The sequence below is a fragment of the Calidris pugnax genome, unplaced genomic scaffold (genome assembly GCF_001431845.1).
Source record: "Calidris pugnax isolate Ruff unplaced genomic scaffold, ASM143184v1 scaffold196, whole genome shotgun sequence".
Lineage (NCBI taxonomy): Eukaryota > Metazoa > Chordata > Aves > Charadriiformes > Scolopacidae > Calidris > Calidris pugnax.
Genome location: NW_015091042.1, coordinates 6,336,932 through 6,360,068, shown reverse-complemented (window position 1 = coordinate 6,360,068; position 23,137 = coordinate 6,336,932). Strand labels below are relative to the sequence as shown.

Genomic DNA, 23,137 nt, shown 5'->3' with positions numbered 1-23,137 from the left:
TCTTCCTGTCGGGTGGGAGGATGTTGCTTTGATAATGATACTAAAATGCCCGATTCGCTTTCACAGATATAAAAGTCATCAGCTACTAACTATAAAAGATGCAAACGGTGGGATACCTCCGGTAGACTTAACCCTTCCTTAAAGATGCTCATTCCAAAAAGGCCTTTTCTTGAGTGAACACAACCCTCTCTCTTAAATCCTACCTCAAGGCCATATAACACAGTATCTCTAAGATCTGCTCAGTTAACTGAGCATGTGATAAAGCAACACTTCTTGCAATTTCACCTGAGGTCCAAACATTCAAAGAATATAATTGCAGCAATACCTGGCGCAGAATTTAAAGCACGTTCTCTGCTATGATCTCCAGTAGCTGGAAGGAGTTTGTCTTTATTAACAGACGCTTTGAGAAAATAAAAAGGCAACTTACATATTTTTTCCAACAGGAATCTGAGATTCCAAGAGAGACAAATGCAGCAAGTTGTTTTATTGTAAATTTATAATAACTAGTCTCTCTGTTTCAAACAGATAAAGATGGATACCAAACCGAAGTGTTATCAATACCATGCTCATAGCTCCAAAGGTCCAGGTACCTTCTCAAAGCAGAGCTCAATGAAGGAAAAAGAATGTTTAGGTCCTGCTGCTACTAAAGTAAAACATCCTTATAGGTTATGGAGGGCTTTTCCTAGAGAGTTATTTCACATGGGATGCAGGACTAACACACAGAGAGCCAGAATCAACGTATGGGTTAGGGATGGGTTTCAGCTTTTCACTGCAGAACAACTGAGGCAACAGAACCACTTGAGAAGAGGAAAACACTGTTCAGTCTTTAAGCCTGAATACAGCCTACTGTATTCAACAGCCACAAGTCACCAGTCCTGATGTTAGCTGTAACCAAATCCTCAGCAACATACAGAATTGCTGTTGTGCAGCTTCAACACAGATCAGTCCGACTCATAGCCCAACTTCAAGAGTGTTGTAATTTCATCGTTTCTCTAGTTTTTTGTACTTGGCTTCTGCAGAAGGAAAAACAACAATATTTTAGGACTAAATAGGTAAAAGCTTTGAATCTTGTAAGCTGCTATACATCTTAAAACTCAAGTTAATTTATAGGATCACTCCAGGTCATGTTTTTTCCTAAAGCATTTAGGCAAATATAGTTGTAAAATAACCTTTTAAAGAACCAAGTTTTTTAATCAGACCACTAATATTAAGTCAAGGGGAGTTGGGTGTCTGGTGGAACTTTGTGAATCCTTCTATTTGCAGGATTAAACACCTGTCTTTTAAGTCTGGGTCAGTGCACATTGTAAAAAAGAAATCAAGCCTCACCAATAAGCTGTAGTTCAGTAACACCTGTACTAGTCCACCTCCCTACAACTTGATATATTAATTTTTTCCCAACACTTGCACACCTGTACTAGTCCACCTCCCTACAACTTCATATATTAATCTTTTCCCAACACTTCACATACAATGTTTGCTGTTCAAAAGCAGGGCAACACTATGCTGCACAGGCAACTCTGCAGCTCAGACTTGTTAAATAAAGAAGGAGTTCACTTCATCTTTTTAAATCCCTTGCAAGGGACTATGCTGCACAGTAGTAACACTAGAGGACGACAGTTACCAAGTTTTTTGGAATATGCATCCAATTTATAAGCCGCTTGCTCGAGCGCTGCAACTTGCTCCTCAATTAGGTTGATTTGTTCCAGATATGGCTGAAGAGCAGCATCTTAAAAAAGCAGAAAAATTGTATCTGTCAGCTCTTAGCAATTCACTTCCAAGAAACAGTTCACACTTGAAACAAGAATTTCTCGTTACATTCTTCAGATAAAACACTTTAAAAGCTCATTCCTTCCCCTGCCCCAAAACCAAGTGGTGATACCGACAGTCATGTTACAGCAAAGTATGAAATGTTAGCTAAACTCAACGCAAGTAGCAATGCAACATGAGTCAAAAGAAGTCTTATTTCATTCCTATCAGATCCAAAATCTGGGGTAAGACAGCACATAAACCAAGTTGTGTTTTCTCTTGTGCTAGTCTACATAGTCTAGAGCTGTACAGAAATATACAAGACTGGCATTGTACACCAGCATGGGCATTTCAGTGAGTTTTCTTTCCTTCAGCACCAAATGAAGCATGAATCATCCAACCCATAGATGTATTTCCCAAACAAGCCCACCATTCATTATACCCTACCTTATTTGATTTACTTACATTTTTGATTTAAATCCTTCAGATTTCTACTGATGTTTATAGCAATATCTTTCATTTCTAGGTACTTCAAGCTAGTCAGCTTATTCATGTTTTCCAAGAGTTTGTAGTCTTCACTGGTGGCTTAAAAAGAAGAGAGTTTATTTTAATTCAAAGGTGATGTGGTTTGAATTGGGTGCAGGCTCTTCAATGGGACAAGAGATTTCAAACCAATAGCTAAAAGTAACAGAATAGTTGAGATGGTAATACTCAGTATTATTAAGTATACTTAGTATAATGCTCAACAAAAAGATGATATTTTGTGAACTGTAAAAAATCAACTGGATTGATGAATACTTACTCAACTGCAATTTATTTTTGCAAGCGAGAAAAGTTGACTACTTGAGAGTTGAAAAGTTGACACTTCTGCTCTTATTCTGTCAGCTAAACCCTTATGTTTACAAAACTGACAGCACAAATCCAGATGGTAATCTGTACCATATACCCTTCAAGTTCAAGCCAATCAGGAGTGCTGTGGAATGTTTTCAAAATTAGAGGCCATGGAATCCACCAACTTGTTGAGCAGTTTACTTTGCTGCAGTTAATGTTGCACGGCAGTTTATTCTAAAGCATTAATGTTGGAAAAATACGTGTACGATCCTTGCTCTCGCCCAGAAACAAAACAGCTGCACACCTTCCACTCTCAGTTGTGCTTCTCTTCCAGTCCTTCTTAACCTACACCCCCTTTGTCTGCTCATTTTTCCACGTACAATCTTCTGCAAGACTAAAAAGATAATTTGTTTTTGAAGTTGCTGATATTGGACTGAATTCTTTTGGAAAGTATTCCTGCTAATCTGGGACTTCATTAATACGATTAACCTCAGTGTTGTTAGCAGTCAAGCCACATGCCACACATGCTCTAAATACACTCTGTGTAAATAGGTATAGTTTAGACAAACTACACAACAAATTTCTTTAAAAGAAACAGAAACTTGCAGCGACTTACCTGTCAGTTCACCCGTTAAATAGATGGCCATTTTGCTGAACATGTCTTTACAGAGTTCATTGATGTCTGCCTCTGCTGGTTCCTTAGCTTCCTCCGCTGTTTCAACAGCAGGATCCTCTAATCAGGGTAGAGAAGTTACAGGATTAGGGGGAGGATAGTAGGTACAGAAACACACCATAAAAATCGGCTACACCTATTTTCCATTTAACTCGCCTGCTTTACACGAAGGGCTAACGAACCTAGGCAGTTTCCTTAAAATAGCATCAAAATTATTTCAAAATAATGCTTTAGGAAACACTCAAGAGACAGTGGCCTGGCCACGCTTGCAAATATCAGCCCCCTCCTGTGCTGAGAAGACAGGAGAGGAATCGGGGAAGCAACTTCTGAGCAACTTTGTGCACAACGATGTTTATTTCTAGTAACCGATCCAGAATAGGAGCACAGCTCCCTCGCTCCCTGTCAGTTTCACGAGCAGCCACAACAGATCCCCACCTACGGAAAGCGGTATTTTTTTTTACCGCTTTTCTCCTCCCCCCCCCTTCCTACCACAACCCGCCTGTACTCCGCTCTCAGGAGCACTTCGGCACCTCCTCCTCAGCCCGACGGGCTCCTCCATGCTCTGTCGGCAGCATTTGCCGGCTCCAACTCAAAAGGCTGGGCCCAGTCCCGCCGGGGAAGCAGCAGGGTGCAGCCGCCGGGCTCCAAGGGAGCCACCGGGCCGGCCGGCACACGCGAAGGCCCGGGCCCGCCCCGCAACCGGCTCCCACCCCACCGCCGGGAGCAGGCCGCGGCCTGGGAGGGCCCGACCAACCGCCAGGCCGCCAAGGGGCGAACCCGGAGACGGCTTCCCCCCCGCGGCCCCGGCCCCTTACGCTTGGCGGGCTGCGCGCCGGTCTCCGGCAGCCCCTCCGCCGCGGTCGCCATGGCGACAGGCCCCCTCCCGCGGCGCCCGCTTCCGCCTTCAACCCCCGCCAGGCCGCGGCCCTGCCCCTCGCCGCCGCTGCGCATGCGCGGCCGCCGGCGGGCCGGGGCTGGGCGGTGGAGGGGCTGGGGTAGGCCTGGGGTAGGCCGCGGCCTTCATGGCTGGGCTCTGGGCGATGGCAGCCACTTGCCGGCCCCCGCCCGGGCCTGACAGCCGGTCTTTAGCGTAGGTCGAAGCCGGTGTGTCCCCCCCACCGCCACTTCTGGCCTCATCGTGAGGGGGGGTCCCCGCTGGAGGTGGCAGGAGGTGGCAGATGGACAGCAGCTTCGCGTGGGGGAACAAGCAAGAACGGGGCAGGGGAGAAAGACAAACACCGATGTGTAAAGCGTGGCACCAGTTTACTTGTTAGCAGCTGTGAAAGGCAGTGAAGCTGCGCAGAAAGAGCAGCTTGTTTCCCTCTTTTCGACCACCACAACCCAACCATTTATTGCAAGAGCACCAGAGTCCCTTCCGTGCTAGAAACTTGCCTCCAGCCTTGTGCTTGAGGATGGTTTTTTCCCTTTGGTTTCGCTGCCCCATTTGCATCCGAAGGTCTTAACTGCAGCTTAAAAGCAGCTTTGCTCTTGCTGGCGATGTGGTGAGGAGATAACTGCTCGCACGCTACCGGCTGTGCTGCGGTGAGCGTTGCTGTAGCTGCCCCAGCAGTGTCTCCGTGGTTTTATCCAGTCCGTAGTGTAAGTAGCACTATATATAGTGCATGGAGGCTGTTGAGAAGATCTGCTATTACTAAGCATACAAACTTTTATTAAAAAAAGAAAAAAGGGAGTTTCCTCCCTTGTCATAAGTAATAAATGTGTTTTTTGCTGTTGGTGTGGGGTTTTTTTGGGTGTGTTTTGGTTTTTTTACAGTACAAGAGCATATATTTCTCACTGTTCTTAGATGAGGTGTCTTACACCACTGCTGTTTAGTTTTTAATCATCAAAAGCCGCTTCTGCAAGTAGCTTCCATGGAGAAGGCACTAGAAGTATAACTCCTCTTGCTTGGCAAGGAATGCTCGGTCCTTGTATTGATTTTTAACTCAAAACGCAGCTCCCAACGTGCTGCAAATGGCCTCTGTCTCCCCTCAGATGGGACAGGCACAAAAAAGGGGCAACATATCAGTGCATAAATACCATCATCACCTTATACCATTTGTGATGGAAAAGCTCATGTGTTCAAGGGAAAATGTTTCCCTATGGACATTTCCTGTCTAAGTTGGCCACAGAAGAATAATTCTTTACATAGTTTTATATATACCTAAGGAATTATGAAAATTATATTCTTACAAAAAAAAAAAAGACTTATGCAATGTACATTATTGCATTTCTTCTTAAAAAACAAAAATCATACAATCGTGTGGAGATTGTGCTCCAGAAACAAGGGGACAGGGTTCCCATCTGAAGTCCGGTAAAAGTCAGTTGAAATCTTTTGGCAATTTCCAGGAGGCTCTAGCAAGCTCTAGGGTTTTTAAGACCGGAGAAGCTGCCGAGCAAGGCAACACAGGAGTCTATGTGAACTTTTTCATAAACCGAAGTTTTGCATAGGCAATGATAAGGAAGATGACGGTCATGCAGAAGAGAGCCACTATGTTTTCCCACATTGCCCAGTTGGTAGGCTCGATTCCTTGGCTGCACAGATAGGCTTCACCGGAACACCTGCAGAAAAGTGTAGTTTTATAACTACGTGGTGCAAGTTTTCAGGTAGTTACTTTTATTCCCGTTCCACAAAGATTCTTCTACCCTCAACTCTGCAAAACAGGTGACAGAAACTTCATAACCTATCACTAAAAAAAAAAAATAAAAGCTTAAGGGACAAATCTAGATCTCTGGTTCTCATAATTTTTCAGTAGTATCCTACTACTAAAAAGACTGGATGGGACCAGTCCTTTTTCAGTGGTGCCCAATGACAGGACAAGAGGTAATGGGTACAAACTTGACCATAGGAAGTTCCATCTAATCATGAGGAGCAACTTCTTTCCTGTGAGGGTGGCAGAGCCCTGGAAGAGGCTGCCCAGAGAGCTGGTGGAGTCTCCTTCTTGGAGACATTCCAAACCCACCTGGACGGGTTCCTGTGCAACCTGCTCTGGGTGGCCCTGCTCTGGCAGGGGGTTGGACTAGATGATCTCCAGAGGTCACAGAATCACAGAAAAATATGGTGTTGGAAGGGACCTTCCGATCCCTGTCATTCTGTGATTCTGTAATTTTTGTTTACAGATAGCTGACAATTTATGAATCAAACCCAGAACCACATTAAATCGTGATTAAATGCCAAAGCATTAGTTTCACACAGCAATCATTGGAGATCCATAGCTAGATGCATTGCTAGTTCATGGCTGGGCTCTGGGCGATGGCAGCCACTTGCCGGCCCCCGCCCGGGCCTGACAGCCGGTCTTTAGCGTAGGTCGAAGCCGGTGTGTCCCCCCCACCGCCACTTCTGGCCTCATCGTGAGGGGGGGTCCCCGCTGGAGGTGGCAGGAGGTGGCAGATGGACAGCAGCTTCGCGTGGGGGAACAAGCAAGAACGGGGCAGGGGAGAAAGACAAACACCGATGTGTAAAGCGTGGCACCAGTTTACTTGTTAGCAGCTGTGAAAGGCAGTGAAGCTGCGCAGAAAGAGCAGCTTGTTTCCCTCTTTTCGACCACCACAACCCAACCATTTATTGCAAGAGCACCAGAGTCCCTTCCGTGCTAGAAACTTGCCTCCAGCCTTGTGCTTGAGGATGGTTTTTTCCCTTTGGTTTCGCTGCCCCATTTGCATCCGAAGGTCTTAACTGCAGCTTAAAAGCAGCTTTGCTCTTGCTGGCGATGTGGTGAGGAGATAACTGCTCGCACGCTACCGGCTGTGCTGCGGTGAGCGTTGCTGTAGCTGCCCCAGCAGTGTCTCCGTGGTTTTATCCAGTCCGTAGTGTAAGTAGCACTATATATAGTGCATGGAGGCTGTTGAGAAGATCTGCTATTACTAAGCATACAAACTTTTATTAAAAAAAGAAAAAAGGGAGTTTCCTCCCTTGTCATAAGTAATAAATGTGTTTTTTGCTGTTGGTGTGGGGTTTTTTTGGGTGTGTTTTGGTTTTTTTACAGTACAAGAGCATATATTTCTCACTGTTCTTAGATGAGGTGTCTTACACCACTGCTGTTTAGTTTTTAATCATCAAAAGCCGCTTCTGCAAGTAGCTTCCACGGAGAAGGCACTAGAAGTATAACTCCTCTTGCTTGGCAAGGAATGCTCGGTCCTTGTATTGATTTTTAACTCAAAACGCAGCTCCCAACGTGCTGCAAATGGCCTCTGTCTCCCCTCAGATGGGACAGGCACAAAAAAGGGGCAACATATCAGTGCATAAATACCATCATCACCTTATACCATTTGTGATGGAAAAGCTCATGTGTTCAAGGGAAAATGTTTCCCTATGGACATTTCCTGTCTAAGTTGGCCACAGAAGAATAATTCTTTACATAGTTTTATATATACCTAAGGAATTATGAAAATTATATTCTTACAAAAAAAAAAAAGACTTATGCAATGTACATTATTGCATTTCTTCTTAAAAAACAAAAATCATACAATCGTGTAGAGATTGTGCTCCAGAAACAAGGGGACAGGGTTCCCATCTGAAGTCCGGTAAAAGTCAGTTAAAATCTTTTGGCAATTTCCAGGAGGCTCTAGCAAGCTCTGCGGTTCTTGAGACCAGAGAAGCTGCCAAGCAAGGCAACACAGGAGTCTACGTGAACTTTTTCATAAACCGAAGTTTTGCATAGGCAATGATAAGGAAGATGACGGTCATGCAGAAGAGAGCCACTATGTTTTCCCACATTGCCCAGTTGGTAGGCTCGATTCCTTGGCTGCACAGATAGGCTTCACCGGAACACCTGCAGAAAAGTGTAGTTTTATAACTACGTGGTGCAAGTTTTCAGGTAGTTACTTTTATTCCCGTTCCACAAAGATTCTTCTACCCTCAACTCTGCAAAACAGGTGACAGAAACTTCATAACCTATCACTAAAAAAAAAAAAAAGCTTAAGGGACAAATCTAGATCTCTGGTTCTCATAATTTTTCAGTAGTATCCTACTACTAAAAAGACTGGATGGGACCAGTCCTTTTTCAGTGGTGCCCAATGACAGGACAAGAGGTAATGGGTACAAACTTGACCATAGGAAGTTCCATCTAATCATGAGGAGCAACTTCTTTCCTGTGAGGGTGGCAGAGCCCTGGAAGAGGCTGCCCAGAGAGCTGGTGGAGTCTCCTTCTTGGAGACATTCCAAACCCACCTGGACGGGTTCCTGTGCAACCTGCTCTGGGTGGCCCTGCTCTGGCAGGGGGTTGGACTAGATGATCTCCAGAGGTCACAGAATCACAGAAAAATATGGTGTTGGAAGGGACCTTCCGATCGGTTGGACTAGATGATCTCCAGAGGTCACAGAATCACAGAACAATATGGGGTTGGAAGGGACCTTCCGATTCCTGTCATTCTGTGATTCTGTAATTTTTGTTTAGATAGCTGACAATTTATGAATCAAACCCAAAACCACATTAAATCGTGATTAAATGCCAAAGCATTAGTTTCACACAGCAATCATTGGAGATCCATAGCTAGATGCATTGCTAGAACTCAAGTTATTGATAGTCAAGGGTATTTCAAATCTGGGAGATAGCTGATCACAGCCCTACTACTTCCCAACAACTCTGTAGCCATCCACGTGTTGCATTTCCATTCCTAAGTAACCCTGGGTTTCTTTAAGAAAACTGCTAAGCCAGGGCTAGGTTATCCAAACCAAAATTTAATTTAGCTCCTCTGCCTGTTTTTAGGAGTAAAGCTTCATCCCCACTTCACTCTTGGATAATTGTGAAGTTTTACTTCATAATCCTAAAATACATTATTTTGGGACATATTACTGAGACTGGCCTGTGAGTGGTTATTCTGTGAATAATCCAAAAATTTGAAGCCATCACAATTAGAGCCCAGGACCCCGCATAAGTTAGGGACTTACATTTCTCCTGAAATATCAGGGGGACAACTGCTCACGTTTGCCACAGGCGCTGTGACGTTTGGATTCATCTCACCACAGAAGTAGAGACCTCTGTACTCATTCACTTGGAGAGCCTAGGGAAACATTAGATTTTTATAGGGTTAGTGATTTGGTCTGCTAAAACTGAAGCATCTCAAAGGAAATTGATTATTAGAAGACACATATCACCATTCTTGGAATTGTATGTTTAAGAGCTTTTTATTTTGAAGCTCTTCAATCGCTGCCTTTCCGAGGAACTCCTCCAGGTTCCATGTGTGGGATGGTTTGGTGTTCAAGGCTTTGGCTTCAAAGTTCATGTCAGTGATTTAGCCATGGGTTTCTATCTTGCCCACTATGGGTTTCTGTCCATCCCCTTTCATCTGGGTCAATCTTCTGCCCCAGAAAACCAGGTGGCTGCACTGCAGACACCCCAGGACCAGCACAATCAAGCAGATGGCCCAGTCGGCCAAGGCCAGAAGGGAAGCTACTCACAGGAGACAGATGCTACTTTCTACTCACAGTGAGGCCGTATCGGGGGATGCTGAAGTACTTGAGCCAGTTCAGCCAGTCCATTACTGAAGGGAGGTTCACTAAAAGGCCTGAAAAGATCTGGAACAGAAGAGATTAAAATGAGTCACAAACTCTGTTCTCTGTAAACAATGCCATTCCTGCACAGATCTTCCAGCAGAGATGCACTGGGATAGATGGACCTCCTGCTGCTGTTACACCTGTGCCTACAGACATGAGGTTCAAACCTTGCAGCTCAACGGAACACCCAAGTACTCCAGTTGAACTGCTTGTAAAGAGGTCCAAAACGTCTTGTACATCCACATGTGAGCTAAGCAGCATGACACTATCAGCCTGTCACTCTGGAAGACCGTGTCCTGAGGTAGAGCCAGCTAGAGGCTAAAGGATGACTGGCAGATCATGGAATGGTTAAAAATCATTCCAATCCCCCTGCCCTGAGCAGGGACACCTCCCACCAGACCAGGTTGCTCCAAGCCCCATCCAGCCTGGCCTTGAACCCCTCCAGGGATGGGGCAGCCACAGCTTCTCTGGGCAACCTCTTCCAGTGTCTCACCACCCTCACAGCAAAGAATTTCTTCCTAAAATCTAATCTAAATCTCCCCTCTTTCAGTTTAAAACCATTACCCCTATCCTAGGGCTTCTCCCCTTTTTCAGTTCAAAACCATTACCCATTGTCCTATCACTCCCCCCCATTTCTCCTGCATCCCCTTCAGGGACTGGAAGGGGCTCTAAGGTCTCCCTGGAGCCTTCTGTTCTCCAGGCTAAACACCCCCAACTCTCTCAGTCTTTTTTCGTCTCCAGGCTGAACACCCCCAACTCTCAGTCTTTTTTCTCCAGGCTAAACACCCCCAACTCTCTCAGTCTTTTCTCACAGCAGAGGTGCTCTAGCCCTCTGATCATCTTTGTGGCCTCCTCTGGACCCCTTCCAACAGGTCCATGTTCTTTCTGCACTGAGGACTCCAGAGCTGGACACAGTGCTCCAGGTGGGACCTCACCAGAGCAGAGCAGAGGGGGAGAATCCCCTCCCTCACCCTGCTGACCACACTTAAATGAGATGAGGAAGTGGAGAAACAAGAAGGAAAATGTGGGGGCCCTTAAGGGCTGTTACCATTTCAGCTTTCTCCTCTGACCTACAATCTTTTATCTGTGCTCTCTTCTGCCTGGAACAAGGTTTGCTCTTTTACTCCTTAGCACAATCAGACTTTATAGCTAAATATGATGCTTCAGGCTGTGCTTCACCACAAGTGTTTTTGTGCTCACCCTGCTGTCTTTCAGGATGTGCACGAGCCATTCTTTATACACCATGACTTAACTCAATATATGTCGGCTGCCCATCGTTACACATGCACTCCTCACCCACAGCAAGCATTTGAAGCCATACACCATCTCTTAACTTATTGCAAAAAGCGGGTTAAGTGACAAATCAAAGAATAAGGGATGCTCTGTGGGCTCAGAATATGTAGGCAGACAGCTACCAGGAACCACCTACAGAAGGTACTTTTTACTCTAAAGTAACTTGATAGGTCTCCAGAGTCAAGAGGTTTCATCGCTAGCGTCATCTCTTTGAAAGATGAATTCACATCCCTCATCTATGAGGAGTCAAAATTCCTTTCTCTCTCACTTGCTGCCTTCCTCAGAAGTCCTTGAAGAAGAGTATTGAAGTAATTCCTGGAACCCAAGGGCAGTAATGAAGTAAAATTAAGAGAGGGTATGCTCCTGCTAATCCCACTGGGCAACAAAAATTAATGCAATAAAATCAATCTAAAGATGATTTCAAGATTATTTTTTTTTCTTTAAAATGATCTAGTTGATGACTTAGATTTCTATTACTGGAAAGATTTTTTTTAAAGGAAATTTTTGTAAGAAAAATTTTTTTAAAAAAAACCACCACACACTTTTTTGGGACACACTGTTTCCAAAACTCTGGTGGCATCTCACCTACTGAACTGCACCTAAGCAATGATTTGACCCTTAGATTAGAAGTTGGCAGAAGTAGGTATCTGACTATAGTGACAATAAAGTCAATAAATGGGGCTGACATGCTCCTGGACTGTGGATTCTTAGCCCATCTCAGCTGCTTCCTCACCTCCACCCAAGGAGCCCCTACACCCTGACATACTTACAAGCATCAGGACAAAACAAATCGTGATGAGCAGATTGGCCACAGCCACCACATCCATCCCAGCACTGATAGCCAGAGACATGGCCGTGGCAGTGTAGGACACCATTATGAGGGTCAGCATGAAGAAGAAGAACCGGCCTGCAACAGCTTGGTATCCTGTGAAAAAAAGAAAGGAAAGAGGCCAGTAAACAACGACTTTATGGATCCCGGAGAGGTACCCTTGGACTCCTATGTGAGACAGGGAAAGCAGGAAGAAAGACCAAGTTTGGAGTTGGCAGGAACTATGCATGCTCCAAAGGCCCAAAGAGCCCACTGGAAGATGTTGGTCAAGCAGATCCCTGTCTTAGATTGCTGGTGTCTCTGCCCCTGCCCCAGAGTCCTCCGAAGTTATGATGCCAAGCACTTAAATCAAGTTGAAGGTTCAACTAGTTTCACGTTATAGATACAGGAACTAAACTGTGGCTAAGTCAGAAATCAAACGTGTTGGAAGATGACAGGTTCAATGAAAGCATCGATTCTTTACCAATCATCCAGTAAGTGATGCATGAGAATATGATGGCTGGAGCAGTTCTCATGGGCAGCAGATCTCCTATCATCAAGGCCAGGAAGTAGGCAGACACACGGTAATATCCACTGGTGTACTGATGGCTGTGAGGACAGGAAGGAGGGGAGTTGCACAGGTTTAGAGGTTATCTAGGGACGCAGGCTCAGCTTCTGTGTCTGGTTTATCCTCATTTGGTTTCTGTTCTCTCTACCACTGACTCTTCCTCTATATACAAGTTGCTTGTTTTCTTTGTGTTATCACTTCTCACTTTCTAAAGCAAGGGCTGGTGTATCTCCCAAGCCCTGCAGTCATACTGAGAGCCCTCCGAGGAAAATGAATCAAAGGCTACATGACTGCTATGTAACATATTGGAAAAAAAGCTCCTAAATCTCTTTTCAAAGAGAATGATCCTTAACACGAGAGCATGGGAAAGTATTAGACTGCTATTAACTGGAGGAGCACTTCATCCACAGCTAGAAGGAATGGGGAATACCCAACAGTGCAAAAACACCTTTAGGACATCAACTGGCCTCCAGTTCACAGGGCAATTAACTGTCGTTATGATTGCTTTGCTGCTTAATGGAGCTCACGAAAAGATGCTGTAAATTGGGGAGGTGCCAAAAGGCCCATTGCCACAGCTGGTGAGCAGGGCAGACTGGCAAGAAGCGAGAGCATGGGGGAGATGGCCATGAGGGGCAATATTAAGCTGCTCTGAGCAACCTGTGGGTGGACATGTGCATTCCAGGCACTAATCCCTAATTTGTTCTTTACTGCAAAGGATCTGTCTCTTGCCCTTTCATCCCATGAGCTGGAGGCTATTCCAAACTACATTTTCAACATATATGTATATATACGTGTGTGTATATAATATATATATACACAAATTTACATATATATACCCACAAACACATATACAAATAGATAGATAGATAGATAGATAGGTAAAGAGATGCACTTGATTGATTGTTGGGGAGTTCCTGTAAACCAGCCAGCAGCCCTCTTCATCCGAGCATCCCTTGCCAAGCTTTTCCAAGAACTCCCCTTCATCTTGGCACAGTTTCCCCACTTTAGGGCCACCGGGAAGCAGCGTTTCAGCCCCGACAGCGAGAGGGCGGGCAGGGATTGGTGTCTGCAGGATTCACGTGCAGACTTCAAAAATAGCCATTACCAGAAGGCAAAGCACTTCTCGGTAAACTCTGTCCCAGCAAGCAAGTTAAAAGCATTTTATTTCTCCCCTCCTTCCCCCACCTCATAGCATTTCAGCTCCCTGCTCTACAAGCCAATTTAGCATTACCATTACAATCTGGTGTTGCAAGGGAGCAATCAAGTCTTTGGTGGAAAATGATTTTGTTTAGCCTGTGAGATACTCCTCCTGCCACCTCGCTCCAGGGAATGAGAACAGTCTAAGCACCTCACTACTTACACAAATAGTTTCTTGTCTCTGATGAACAGCTCGATTGCCGAGACGCTGGAAAAACACTGGTTTGTGGTGACAAAAAACAAGGATCCAACCCTAGAAGGCAAAACGGAACAGTCAAAAAGTGAGGAAACAGCCTAGATCAACACGGGCAGCCTCATACCATCAAGTCAGTGTTTTTTTGTCTCTGTCCACAGAATGGGGATATTTAATTGTGCTATTGTAATCTTAGCCATAAAACCAGGTTTATTCCTTTATCTTCCCTTTTGCATCTCCTTTGCACAGAACTTAAAGAATCCAGAAGCCCCATCCTGCAGTGCCCTGAGGCACGTGAATCCAACCCTCCTTCCTTTGTGGTCCAAGTGGATCCCAAGGCCCTCCCTGTGGCTGAAACCTGTCTGCTACAGATAGGAAACAAAAAAAATGAGCAAAGCTTCACCAGCTTACCGATTCTGAATGCCACTTCGATCCAATTTTACACCAAAAAAAATAGCACCCACAACCAAGGCTAGAATTATGGTCACTGCAATCTGGAAGTGGAAAAAAGAAAGGGAAAAGGGAGTCCTTCAGATAAGTAAATAGGGATAAACTTATTATTAAGGCTTATGCAGGGATTTATGATTTACACCTGCCTAAAACTTTGCTGTTGTGAGTCAATATATACCTACGAGACACACAATTAAAAGCCTTATGGCAAATCTTCCGGGTTTATCCTCCTCACTTTTCTCGTTCCTCTGATCCTCTCTGGCTGGGCAAGGTTAGTAGAGGCACACTCAAAGAATAACCCAGCTTAAAATTTCAAGTGAAAATCATAGATTCATAGAATCATGATAGAAAGTCAGAAAGCTTAGAAGCTCCCCATGTGAACCAGAGAATGAAGCATTTCCTCCTGTCTGCCCCATCTTCAGTGCAGTAGTCCTTGTGCTAAACTAAAATGGAAATTATACAAAGGTAGTTAGGTATCTCACTCCACTTAAATGGCAGTAGCACAGAATTTTCTAATTCCTGAGCTGCCTTTGAACACAAAAGTCTGTCCTATAACGTCAGATTGCAGGACTGAGAGCAGAGGGAGCTTGAGATTTTCAGCCATCGTTACCTACTTGTGCAATGGAGGCCTGTGGGCTCCGTATGAGGTTCTTCAGGGAGCGCTTGGACACCCAGTACAGCTGGGTGAGGAACCCGTTGGCATAGGTGATCTCATGGCCCTGCTTGGACACTCTCTGCTTGCCTCCCCGTCCGAGCTCCACTTTCCCCAGCGCTTCCTTGGTGCTCTGATACAGGCTGGAGTTGAGATACTTCTGGTGCAGCACATCTACCACGCTGCTGTCCACGTTATCTTCTGCCACTCCATTTTCAGTGCTCACCTCTGAGCAAGAAAGAAAATATATGGCTTTTGATTCCCCACCAACCCTTCAGACAGGGTCCATCAACATGCTCAGCCACTTTGGGGGCTGAATAATAAAAAAAAAAGAAGCAGGAATGACCAGGGAATTTGAATTGTTCAAGCCTTGGCTCTGAGCTTAAGAGGTGAGCTTGAGTGAGAGGCTTTTCCTACCGTTTCCTACCTAATCTGCCTGTTCTTTGTGGCATAAAAAATGGCCTTACTCTTAAAACGAGGCACCAGAAAACCTTTGTTTCACTGAATTTTGGGGAATTGATATGTTTGCTTTGATCAAGTTTCCCCATCCCCAAAAAAGCACCATTATGAAAACTGTTCCCTTATAACCTCCCCAAAAAAGCACCATTATGAAAACTGTTTTCTTATAACCCTTCAGTCACGGATGTGCTACAGCATCCCCAAACAAACATTGCATTCACTATATTGTTAGAGAGTTTGTTCTCTAATCTAGTTCCAGTCTCTCTCTCTGCCCCATAAATCCGTTACTCCTCAGCCTGTCTACTCTGTCTCCTCTGCAGCAGCTTCTGATGTGACTGAAAGCTTCTGCCAGCTGTCTCTTGGGACTAAGCACTTCTGGTTTTTCAATCTTTCCCACGTGGGTTTTGTAAAGTACTGACATTTATCACTGCTCTCCTATATTACTAAAGGAAGGAAAAAAATACCCCTTTTACAAGTTTTCTGAGCTCTTTAAAGAAGCCCAAAGCAAAACAGAGCTATTAGTAGGAAAAAAAAAAAATAAAAAAAAAAACAAACGAAGTGCCCTTAGACTGGAGGAAACCCAGAGAATAAAAGCTTGCAGGAAAAAAAAAAAAAAAAGAAAATAAAAAATGAAGTGTCCTTAGACTGGAGGAAACCCAGAGAATGAAAGCTTGCCATCACCACATACAAATTCCCTTCTACACCAGCCAACAGTGGATTTCTCCTTCACAAATTACCTTTCCCTGTGCCCAGAGGTCTCTGATCATCCTTGCTTGCTGCCACAGCAGTTGAATCACCATTTATGATATCAAGGAAGAAGTCAGCTGGATTGTTGAAGGGTTCACATTCATACCCTAAAGAAAAACAACCACAAACCCAAAAAACACACATGCAACATGTTTGTAATGCACAGAGCACAGCTTGGAAGGAGTGATGCTATATCACTCATCCACAAGCTTGTTACCAGAAAACTTCACTGCTTTCCATGAGCATTAGTTTACAGCAGTAGAATGGACAGGGTTTAGGAGATGGTGAATCTGAGGTATCTATACAGAGCTTCAAAGTTGCTTATTCTCCACTGATTTCAGGTGAGGAGAAATCTTTAACTTGCTTCTACACAGCTCAGCATGGACAACTCTTGCTTCCTTCTCAGTACCTGTTCAACCACATCCCACTCTGAAAGACACACAGTTCCTCAGTAGAGGTTGCTGGATGTCTGTTCTATAGCCTCAGATGTTTGCTCTTGAAGCTCACGTCTTGCTTGTGTTTCCTTGGTCACAAGGAAGAGAAAGAGCCATTCAAGAGCAACTTCTTATACTATAGTTCTAGCTATGGGACAAGGAGGTTAAAAAGAGAAAAAGAAAAAAAAAAAGCAAGGATGCTTATTCTATAGCATTCCTGTGAGAAAGGAAGTGAGGTGAGACACCAAGAGGAGTAGAAGTAGTGAGGTTGGCTAAAGCATCTCCCTTAAAGCCAGGGAAAGCTTACAATCCAATGTGTCCACAGCTGCACCTACACTAGATTCACTCCACATTCTCTGTTACAGTCAGAAAACCTCTCACCCTGCTTACTTGGGGCGGGGGCAGCCACCCAACAGTGCAGTTATTGACCCATCTTAAGACACGCCATGATTTTGTCCTCCTGGTCACCCACCTGCACTCAGACTAGAGCAGAATCTTGGGTCAGCCCCTACCAACTGCTGCCAATCTGCCAGCTGTGGTTCAAAACCCACTGGCTCTGCCACCAGGGCAGAACTACAAGCATCATCTTGGCTGTTGTGTATCACTCTGCTAAACGTCCAAGCCTTTTGGGGGTTTTGTCCCGACGCAAGGCAAAATGAAGGGAGGAGAGCTCTGTGTTGTCTCAAAATTGTCATTTTTCTCATTTTAGTTTTTTTTCCTGTTCTAACATGAGGCAATTTGGACCAGCACAGGACTGTTTTCCAGTGCTAGGGTAAGAGTCTACCCACAGATGAAACTCAGTAGCCAGTTGCCTTTACTCCTGGCGCAGAAGACTTACCGATAGAACTGAAGTACTCCAGGGCGTCCTTCGCAGGACCGTGGTACAGCACCTTTCCCAGAGCTAGTAATGTCAGACTGTCAAACAGCTTGAATATGGAGTAGCGGGGCTGGTGGATGGAAAATATGATGGTTCGCCCTCGTCTTGAGAGCCTGAAAGAGAAATGAAACATTTCCCAAATACACCACGCTTTGCATTTCGCAAGGGTCAGGTTAACCCAAGCGAAAAATAACCGTCTGAATCAAAGACAATTCCTTGTCAACTTCTCGGGGTCTCGACTCAGAAAAGCTGTAGTTCCCCCTTCTCTCTCAGATGCTGCCTGCAAGACCTTCAAGACAGCACCCATCATTACAAGAGACCATCATTGCAGTCTGTGTAGTCAAAGTATGGTGCCCAACAAGAATCCTTGCCCATCCAAGACAAACAGCAAAGAAAAATGCATCCCCAAAAGCAGAACAAGACCCGGGAGGAGGGTTAGGAACTCATTAAATAAGCTTTGTTTGGTCCTCTTTGTACCAGAAGACAGTTCATCTCCAAAACACAGGAGATGAAGGTAAACATTGTGGATAAACCTGCAGGTGAAGTTTGATTGAGTTCAAGGCTGTTGCCAGAGGGGAGGAAGAGACTTTGTAATTGACTCAGCTGGAAGGCCAAGAAATTATGATTACAAGGCCTGACCTCCCAGTCCACCCCTCTCTGTGGCAAAGGGAAGCCGTCCAAGCTCCATCTGCTTTTTGGGCTCCAATCCAATGCTTGCTGTGGAAAGACTCCCATCAACTTCAAAAGGCTTTGGACAAGACCCAGATAAATAATTTACTACCAACTTCTGACCCTATTTGTCTAGCTTTTTTTTTTTAAAAAAAAAGGAGCAATGTAGCCACTCAGTCATAACCACATTCCTTTTTTTAACTAATGAGCTGACAACAAAATTACAGCAGAGCCTTGAGAACTGACTCTTACTTCTTCAAGAGGATGAGGACTGCATTGGCTGTGCTGGCATCAAGGCCGGTCGTTGGCTCATCCAGAAAAAGGACTGGTGGCTCCGTGATGAGCTCCATCCCAATGTTGGTTCTCTTCCGTTCCCCTCCAGACACTCCCCGGATCAATTCAGTTCCTACCTACAAGGAGAAGAAATTGGGTATTTGCAACAAGACCTAGTTGGTGTGTGCTTTGGAGTTGAGGGCTCTCCAAATCCAGCAGCCCTTTTCATTTTCAGAGCCCCATAAGTGAGCTCTAGGGCCAGCAGCAGATGACTCAGTGAGAGGGACCACATAGCAGTAAGCACAGCCTGATTTTTCAGAGGTACCAGACATCTTATGGCTTCAGGGAACAAGGATGACATGGACAAAGAAGGGACAAATGAGACCACAGCAGTCAGAGGTGGCATCGACGTTCAGGGATGCCTTTAGCTGGTAGCTCACCTGCTGCTCAAGTAAGAGTGGGATAAGTAAAAGTGGAGCAAAAATGCTGCTGGGAGGAACAAGTTCTGCACAGAACTTCTCCATCGCAGCCCAGCTTTCCAGCCCTCACAGCTTTCAGCACTGGAAAAAAATAAAGAATTTCCCTGTCTTGTCCCACAAAGCCCGGAAGTGACCGAGCAGCTTTCCAAGGTGCAATGACTAGGCAACTTTTTCCCCCCGGGGTCTGAACTTATGCAACGTGCTGGACGTGGTCCAAAAAATCTTCCCCTTTTAATAGCAAATACTCGTACCTCTTTTCCAAGCTGTCTCCTGAGCTGGAGACTGATCTCTTGTGCGCGGTACGGTTTAATTGGGTTCCTGCTTATCTTAGTGTAGCTGCTTTAACGTGTGGCCGTATGGCCCAGAGCCAAGCAGTCGGGTTTCCAGAGGCAGCATCGTTTCGGAGAAAGATGTTCTCACCACTCACCTTGGCATCAGCCACTTTGTTCAGTCCCAGCTCGCTGATTATCTGGGTGACTCGCTCCTCCTTCTCTCTAACGCTGATGGAGCTGGGGAGTCGCAGGGCAGCCGAGAAGTGCAGGTTCTCCCTCACCGTCATCGTGCCCATGACAACATCATCCTGAAAGCAGTACGAGGGGACAGTTGGAAACCTCCTTCTCAGCTACCTGACCAGGCGCCAGAGTCCCTGTAGTGGCAGTTGCTGGATAAGCTGTTTGTGGACCAGGATGGAAGCTGGACTGAGGGACAACCCCTGCTTCAAAACTTATATCACAGGAATTTCCAGGTCACTCGATAGCAGTGACCAGGATGGAAGCTGGACTGAGGGACAACTGCTTCAAAACTTACATCACAGGAATTTCCAGGTCACTTTATAGCAGCGAAGGGGAGAAGGCAGCTCTGGAGGCTTCCAGCTTCCACCCAGCACCACCTCAGCCCACTTTGAGGCTCAGTTTAAGGGCAGATGGTATCATTTTGTACCTTACATGAACTTTCCTTGTAAGCCAAAGGGAAGCAGAGCAGGTTTTGTAAAGAGTTAAACTTCTACCAGTCCAGCTGAAGCCAAAGGAGATTGCTAGTGCTGAGTATTCAAGGGAGAGGCTCAAGAAGTCAGCAGCTGGCAGCAGCTCCTCAGAGAATTAAGAGAATTGCACCAAAATGCTCCTGTTTTTTTCCATCTCTCAACTATAATGCTTGGGCATAAGATCTTATTCAAAGGGTGACCTTATTCAAAGGGTGACCTTATTCAAAGGGTGACCTTATTCAAAGGGCTACCACTTTAGAAAATCTTCAACAGTTGGGTGCATTTTGAGTTAGACTCAAATCTATTCTAAGGGTGACCTTATTCTAAGGGTGACCACTTTAGAAAATCTTCAACAGTCAGGTGCATTTTGAGTAAGACTCAAATCTGTCCAGTTGACAAACATCTGGGCAGCCTACACCAACCTGTAGCAACCACGAGCCAAACAGAGTTGAGGCCCATCCAGATGTCCATCCCTCTCCAGCATCCCTGCTGTGATGTTCCAGCCAAGCCTGCATCCCACCATATGATGGCAGAAGGGTTGCAACACTGGGCAGCTGCCAGGGAACGTGCCCGTTAATCAGGCACCTTTCAAATCTAATGGCCTTTTGGAAGAAGACACAGCCCCGCAGCGGATTCTTGCCTGTTCTGGGACTCCTTCCACATCAGATGAGGTTGATCAGCAGTGCAAAGGATGTGCCAACCAACAGCATTTGGCACTAGAATTAACAGAGGGAGACTGAACATGGTGCTGTGCGAGATTTATGTGAGAGACTACTCAGGGTGTAGCGTTGTGATAAACTAGCTTTGCTGCCAAAGCTGGTTTAGGCATTTCCTACCATCCTTTCTCCTTTCCCTCCTCACAGCCCCCTTGGTCTCTCACCTCATCTTCCAATTGACCATCCTCACATCCACCAATACAACTGCTGGGTAACCACACTGGAAACTAAACTGGGAATTTAAGCTATTTTAATATCAAAGGCAACAAACTGTGGTGTGACACCCTCACTTGCAAGCACGAGTGGAGGGACCACCAGCAGTTTCAAAGGAATAACACATGACTTAGCGTGTCTGTATGCTTATCTGCATAAAATTGACCCTGTAAGTGTGTATTTATGTATTTAGGCATTGAGGGTTGTTTGGGAGGGGAGACCATTTAATGTCTTGCCTCGTTGCCTATCATTTTAAGGCTAAATCGGGTTGCTTTGGGCGTTTGAGAGACAAATGCCTCAAACTGGGACCACCCACAAGAAGCTTCCTGGCCATTCCTGGAACACTGATGATTTGGAGATCTTTGACCTGCAGGATCACGACTGGGCATCACTCTCCTCACACACATCCTCCCAGAGCCCCCCAGCTGGCAGCTCTTGGAGAAGCTGCCTATTTCACATCTGCCTGCAGTCAGGAGCCTGGATGGTTTCCAGATGGGGCTGCTCACACGGCTGCCAAGAATCCCCTTCTCCTCAGCTCCCCCAGGGCTTTGAGGGGCTATTATTGGTCCCGGCCTCCACCCACTTCCGCAGATTCAGGCGGCTTTTCCTGTCTCCGCGTGGAACGAAGCTCTGTCCCAGCCAGCCAGAATCAGAGGAAGAACAGCAGGGATCTATTTACTTCCTAGAATTATTGCCTGGTAGCTTGAAGGTACTTCTGCCAGCCAGAATTCCTTCTGAGTTTTACAACAAGAGATTTTTTGGGCGTTGTGGGTTTTTTCCTCACCTTTTTTTATATATATATATTTTTTTAAAACTCTTGCTAGTACTTCAGGGCAGTGCCCAAAGAACAAGCCACAGTAGTCCCATGGTTTGGGCATCCATGTGGCTTTGGGAAGACAAACCCCTCCCTGCTTGACTTGGCTGGAGTGATGGTTTGATCCTCTTATCTTCCATATCCCAGAAAAATAACATCTGAGCTATCAAATTAGAGTCTGTAGGCATCATGGAAGATTACCTAACCTAGTAGTTCGTGCTTTGCTCATCTTCTTCCCTCCCAAGGGCCCCCAGGCCTCCGCCGAAGGCAGTTGCTCACCTGCACAACGTATCCCGAGATGCATTTGAAATTCGGCGGTTGCGGGATGCCGTCTATAAGCACTTCTCCAGACAGGCCTGCTGGGTCCTTTCTAGCAGCCAGCACATCTAGGAGACTTCAGAAAAACACCAAGCATTAGGTTTTTTGCCGTTAAGAGCTGCTTTTACCTTTAATTGGGCAAGTACCACCAGGCTGGGCTGCTCTCGGCATGCTGCAAACCAGAGGGGCAGCAGCCTCTACTCTGGGAGCTTTAGCTCTTTGCACAGAAAGCCTTTACAAAAAATAGAGGATTTTCCAGCAGAAGGTGTGCCCCAGCAGTATGGTAGTATGGGGACCCCCCCCAATTCATGGCAGTCAGCCCCCCACAGACATAAACTCAGCCTCCCAATTAACAGCAGACCTCAAATGCGCACAGACAAAAGCCCCCTGCAGTCTGCTCTCCAGCCAGGGGAGCACAGAAGTAACCGCTTTGATCTCAAGGAAATTAATCCAAATGGGCATAAACAAGACGCAGAGCTGGGACTAATTCTATAAAGTAATTCTGTTTTAACGTATCACTGGATTCCCCTCACCGCCACAGCGGAGGCCAGCCTGTCTGCTGGCTAAGTAAACACCACCCTGGTGAAGTGCTGCTCTCAAAAACATCCTGATTAGCCAGGAGTCTCCTTAGAGAGGAATATCAAGGGTCACCACAAAGATCCACCTCTGTGAACTCTGGCTGTACTTGCCCGGTCTCTGACACTCTCAGAGAGTGACAAAAAGCTCTCTTACCGTGGTTTTACAGGGGAGAAAACAGCACCAGCACTGGCTGGAGACAGCCTGCATGGTATTTCTGTCTTTCCACCCAAAGAACTCAAGCACATGTGCACCCACCACCACCACCAGGCCACCGCCAAGATGGGGTGAGGAGCCAGAGCATCCCACAGATTGACAGTCAGTTCTCAGTGAGGGGTTTGGCCTTGCATCTCCAAAGAAGTCTTGCTGCAGTGACTTCACGGGGGATGAGATCTCTCCTGCCCCGAGGGACTTTACAGTTCCCTCCCTGCCCCATTACAGATCTAGGGCACAGCCTACATCCAAGCTCCAGTCAGCCCAGTATCTTAACTCAGGCCACCACCAAGGTGACTGCAGCGACATGGACCATAAACCCCAGCAGATATGGGGTGTGACACCCCTGCAGGGCAAGAACTCTAGCAAAGGTGACGGCAACGGGCCACCAGGTCAGATTGCATCCCCCAGTTTCTCACGGGCATGCAAAGGTCTGAGCCTCACGTCTCCCCCAGCCCCCAGA

The 23,137-nt window shown here is 45.9% G+C and overlaps 2 protein-coding genes across 5 annotated transcripts in view; both read right to left on the bottom strand.

The window, feature by feature from the left end:
- Positions 1-357: 357 nt before the first annotated feature.
- On the bottom strand, positions 358-4,185 carry BLOC1S2 (biogenesis of lysosomal organelles complex-1, subunit 2). 4 transcript variants are annotated; one of them, XM_014956170.1, is made up of 5 exons: positions 4,066-4,185; positions 3,194-3,310; positions 2,212-2,331; positions 1,622-1,726; positions 358-1,013 (listed from the first exon to the last, which is right to left on the bottom strand). In XM_014956170.1, the coding sequence occupies exons 1-5, from the start codon at positions 4,115-4,117 to the stop codon at positions 982-984; spliced, it is 426 nt and encodes a 141-aa protein (XP_014811656.1). In that variant the 5' UTR covers positions 4,118-4,185; the 3' UTR covers positions 358-981. The 4 variants fall into 4 exon arrangements, with proteins under 4 accessions (XP_014811656.1, XP_014811655.1, XP_014811658.1 ...); XM_014956169.1 differs by lacking the exon at positions 4,066-4,185 and adding an exon at positions 3,740-4,030; XM_014956172.1 differs by lacking the exon at positions 4,066-4,185 and adding an exon at positions 3,750-4,030.
- A 2,521-nt stretch (positions 4,186-6,706) lies between these two features.
- LOC106896389 (ATP-binding cassette sub-family G member 2-like) overlaps positions 6,707-23,137 on the bottom strand; it is a 35,944-nt gene continuing 19,513 nt past the window's right edge. The window contains exons 5-16 of the mRNA XM_014956362.1: positions 19,270-19,422; positions 18,343-18,500; positions 17,383-17,534; positions 16,101-16,217; positions 14,867-15,132; positions 14,214-14,296; positions 13,773-13,862; positions 12,329-12,453; positions 11,807-11,961; positions 9,675-9,764; positions 9,138-9,250; positions 6,707-8,019 (exon numbers count right to left, since the gene is read on the bottom strand). Of these exons, the coding sequence (XP_014811848.1) occupies positions 7,872-8,019; positions 9,138-9,250; positions 9,675-9,764; positions 11,807-11,961; positions 12,329-12,453; positions 13,773-13,862; positions 14,214-14,296; positions 14,867-15,132; positions 16,101-16,217; positions 17,383-17,534; positions 18,343-18,500; positions 19,270-19,422 (1,650 nt within the window). The 3' untranslated portion in view covers positions 6,707-7,871. The remainder of the gene's footprint in view (positions 8,020-9,137; positions 9,251-9,674; positions 9,765-11,806; positions 11,962-12,328; positions 12,454-13,772; positions 13,863-14,213; positions 14,297-14,866; positions 15,133-16,100; positions 16,218-17,382; positions 17,535-18,342; positions 18,501-19,269; positions 19,423-23,137) is intronic.

What these genes read in the sequence shown, in the direction of transcription:
- BLOC1S2 (XM_014956169.1), bottom strand. Translation starts at nt 3,809, where the DNA reads ATGGAGGAGCCCGTCGGGCTGAGGAGGAGGTGCCGAAGTGCTCCTGAG. An exon ending in CGGAGTACAGGCGGGTTGTG is followed by an intron (nt 3,311 to 3,739) that starts GTAGGAAGGGGG and finishes TACCCTGATTAG; the next exon opens with AGGATCCTGCTGTTGAAACA. An exon ending in GAAGGATTTAAATCAAAAAT is followed by an intron (nt 1,727 to 2,211) that starts GTAAGTAAATCA and finishes TGCTTTTTTAAG; the next exon opens with ATGCTGCTCTTCAGCCATAT.